Source organism: Culex pipiens, chromosome 2, assembly GCF_016801865.2.
Source record: "Culex pipiens pallens isolate TS chromosome 2, TS_CPP_V2, whole genome shotgun sequence".
Lineage (NCBI taxonomy): Eukaryota > Metazoa > Arthropoda > Insecta > Diptera > Culicidae > Culex > Culex pipiens.
In genome coordinates this window covers 153,719,786-153,723,218 of record NC_068938.1, presented here as the reverse complement: position 1 = coordinate 153,723,218, position 3,433 = coordinate 153,719,786, and the positions used below count along the sequence as shown (strand labels likewise).

The 3,433-nt window shown below is 39.0% G+C and overlaps 1 protein-coding gene across 1 annotated transcript; it reads right to left on the bottom strand.

Moving 5' to 3' along the window:
* Positions 1 to 1,728: 1,728 nt before the first annotated feature.
* On the bottom strand, positions 1,729 to 2,584 carry LOC120429587 (trypsin-7-like). Its single transcript, XM_039594624.2, has 2 exons — positions 2,100 to 2,584; positions 1,729 to 2,046 (listed from the first exon to the last, which is right to left on the bottom strand). The coding sequence occupies exons 1-2, from the start codon at positions 2,535 to 2,537 to the stop codon at positions 1,744 to 1,746; spliced, it is 741 nt and encodes a 246-aa protein (XP_039450558.1). The 5' UTR covers positions 2,538 to 2,584; the 3' UTR covers positions 1,729 to 1,743.
* Between the last annotated feature and the right edge of the window lie 849 nt (positions 2,585 to 3,433).

The window sequence follows — 3,433 nt, the reverse complement described above, 5'->3', positions numbered from 1 at the left end:
TTTTTAGTTTTTAGTTTTTAGTTTTTAGTTTTTAGTTTTTAGTTTTTAGTTTTTAGTTTTTAGTTTTTAGTTTTTAGTTTTTAGTTTTTAGTTTTTAGTTTTTAGTTTTTAGTTTTTAGTTTTTAGTTTTTAGTTTTTAGTTTTTAGTTTTTAGTTTTTAGTTTTTAGTTTTTAGTTTTTAGTTTTTAGTTTTTTAGTTTTTAGTTTTTAGTTTTTAGTTTTTAGTTTTTAGTTTTTAGTTTTTAGTTTTTAGTTTTTAGTTTTTAGTTTTTAGTTTTTAGTTTTTAGTTTTTAGTTTTTAGTTTTTAGTTTTTAGTTTTTAGTTTTTAGTTTTTAGTTTTTAGTTTTTAGTTTTTAGTTTTTAGTTTTTAGTTTTTAGTTTTTTTAGTTTTTAGTTTTTAGTTTTTAGTTTTTAGTTTTTAGTTTTTAGTTTTTAGTTTTTAGTTTTTAGTTTTTAGTTTTTAGTTTTTAGTTTTTAGTTTTTAGTTTTTAGTTTTTTTAGTTTTTAGTTATTAGTTTTTAGTTTTAGTTTTAGTTTTTAGTTTTTAGTTTTTAGTTTTTAGTTTTTAGTTTTTAGTTTTTAGTTTTTAGTTTTTAGTTTTTAGTTTTTAGTTTTTAGTTTTTAGTTTTTAGTTTTTAGTTTTTAGTTTTTAGTTTTTAGTTTTTAGTTTTTAGTTTTTAGTTTTTAGTTTTTAGTTTTTAGTTTTTTAGTTTTTAGTTTTTAGTTTTTAGTTTTTAGTTTTTAGTTTTTAGTTTTTAGTTTTTAGTTTTTAGTTTTTAGTTTTTAGTTTTTAGTTTTTAGTTTTTAGTTTTTTGTTTTTAGTTTTGAGTTTTTAGTTTTTAGTTTTTAGTTTTTAGTTTTTAGTTTTTAGTTTTTAGTTTTTAGTTTTTAGTTTTTAGTTTTTAGTTTTTAGTTTTTAGTTTTTAGTTTTTAGTTTTTAGTTTTTAGTTTTTAGTTTTTAGTTTTTAGTTTTTAGTTTTTAAGTTTAGATAACAGAAAAAGAAATCAGTTCTACTCTAGAAAGTTCTTCCTCAATGCTCTTCCAATTGTTCTTCACCACCAGAAGACATCCCTTCCATGGTAGCTTCATCGCGTCAAGCTTATCCGGACACCAGCGTTTAAATTAATCGACGCCTCTTTGGCCGCCGTGTCGTGACCAGATTGAAATTCATTTATTGTCACCACGACCAACCAGCCGGTCCGTCCCCCTCTTCCCAGCTTCAGTCTTATCGGTGCCACATTTATTTTCTACTGTTTCACTTCTGCAGCTGCTGCATCGAACGCGAGCCAACGTGTTGAGCTTTTATCTAGCGCTCTCCATTACGGGCAGCTCTGGAATTCTGTTTCCACGTGATCCAACTGGATGTGGGGAAAAAGTGCGAAGCCGGACTATTTAACGATATGTCACCAGCAACGCCTAGAGTTCTCCCTCTGTAAGTGTGGAATAAGGTCTTGTGCTAATCCAGGTGACAAGTAACAAACGCACACTTAACAGCTTAAGATTAATAGGATACACAAGTTTGTGGCGCTAGTTTTAGCTCTTTCAGATGTCTTTTATAATTAACTGGCAGCACTGCTTGATCAGAAAAAAATATCTTTAATTTCAATTGAGTTTATTGCACATTATCAATGTGAATTGTGAGTGGGAATTGTAAAACAAAAGTGTCCTAAAATTTAGAAGAAGTGGTAGTTGGGTCAGATTACGATCCGATAAACAGTTGACAGAGGTACTCCGGTTGCCATTAGACTCCCGACACCGAGGTGATCCATCCGCGATAAGCGTGCACGCGGGAGTACACAGCCGGCAGCATTCGGCCACATCCGGCCGAGATGGAAAACACTCCAATCAGAACGTCGTTCTCCGAAGCGAGCGGAGCTCCTGAGTCGATGATACAGTAGCAACCCGCCATCCGGGGCCGGGCACACACGTTCGTCGGGTAGATATTCACGTGCGAATCTCCGGCCTCGTGCATCTGCTCGCACTCGGTGTTGTCGATGGTCACCATCCGGGCCATCATCATGTCGTTGGGGACTTCATCGAGGATCTGGAAGAAAGGGTTGATCAGTTTGTGCTTCGATTTTAAACTCACAGCCTTACATCCGAGCGCCATCCGGACAGGATGACCAACTCTCCAGCCGGGGCGTCACCACTCGGCAGCGGAATAACCCGGACATCGGCGTTCATCACGATCGGGGTGGCGGTCCTCAGCAGTGCGATATCATGCTCGTAGTAAATGGGGTTGAACGACGGGTACTTTACAAATTCCGCCACTTCGTACTCGGTTCCCTGCGGATCCAAGGTGTAACTTCCGACCACGACCTTCAAGCTGGCCGCCGTACGACCCTGGACGCAGTGGGCAGCCGTCAGCAGCCACTGGTTCGAGATGATGACGGCGCTGCAGAAGTGGTTCCGGGCCGGCATGGAACGCAACGAGGCCTGGAACGGCGAGTTCGGCGCTGGAGGTTCCACCTCTTGACCACGTGCCACGTGAACCCCAGCGAGGGCAACCACCAAAGTGAGGATTAGTCCGTTCATGGTGAATCTGGAGTGATTAAGCTGCAACTGGTCAACTGATACTGAACCCTTGGAAGGGTGAGGGCGGTTTTATACGCAACCACGGTAGCCGACCAAATTGTCCCTTATCAGTGCGGAGCTGGTAATCATTTGCAGGTGCTGGCAAAACCACATTTTTAGTACAAGATAAAAGGGCTCAAATGAAGTACACCTGCGCTGCTTCGGAACCATCAGAATTTGAATTTGCAGCAGTAAATGGTTTCAATATTTGGCTGTGTCATGCAGAGATAACCGAGTACCCGAGCCCTTTTATCTGAATTGATATTTTAAACAGCTTATCGCTCTATTCAGGTGTTGTAATCAACGTAGAGGTACAGCTCGATTGAATTGCTTTTGGACGCAGTGAAGTCATCTGTTTTATTTGGGAATTACTCATTTAGCGTGGCAGTGCGTGGCCGAATGGTTACGCTGTCCGCTTTGTAAGCGGATGATTCTGGGTTCGATTCCCATCTGCTTCAACCTTCCATCGGATGAGGAAGTAAAATGTCGGTCCCGGCCTTGGTTGTTAGGCCGTTAAGTTATTCCAGGTGTAGGAGTCGTCTCCATGCCATAAGTACAAACAACACACCAAACCAAGCCTACTCCGGTGGAATCGCTGGCGGCGGTTGGACTCCCAATCCAAAGGTCGTCAGTTCAAACACTGGGGTGGAAGGTTCCTTGGAGTAGAAAGAGGTTTGGGTGCTCTCCCCATTCAAGCCTTCGGACTCCTAGGTTCGAGCAGAAACTTGCAATAGAGACCACAAAAGACCCGGGGGTCGTTAATGTGGATGGTTTGATTTTTTTTCATTTAGCAGATTTCGGTCATTCAATTTTATTTGTATTTATAATTCCGACTGAAACTTTTTTGGTGCCTTTGG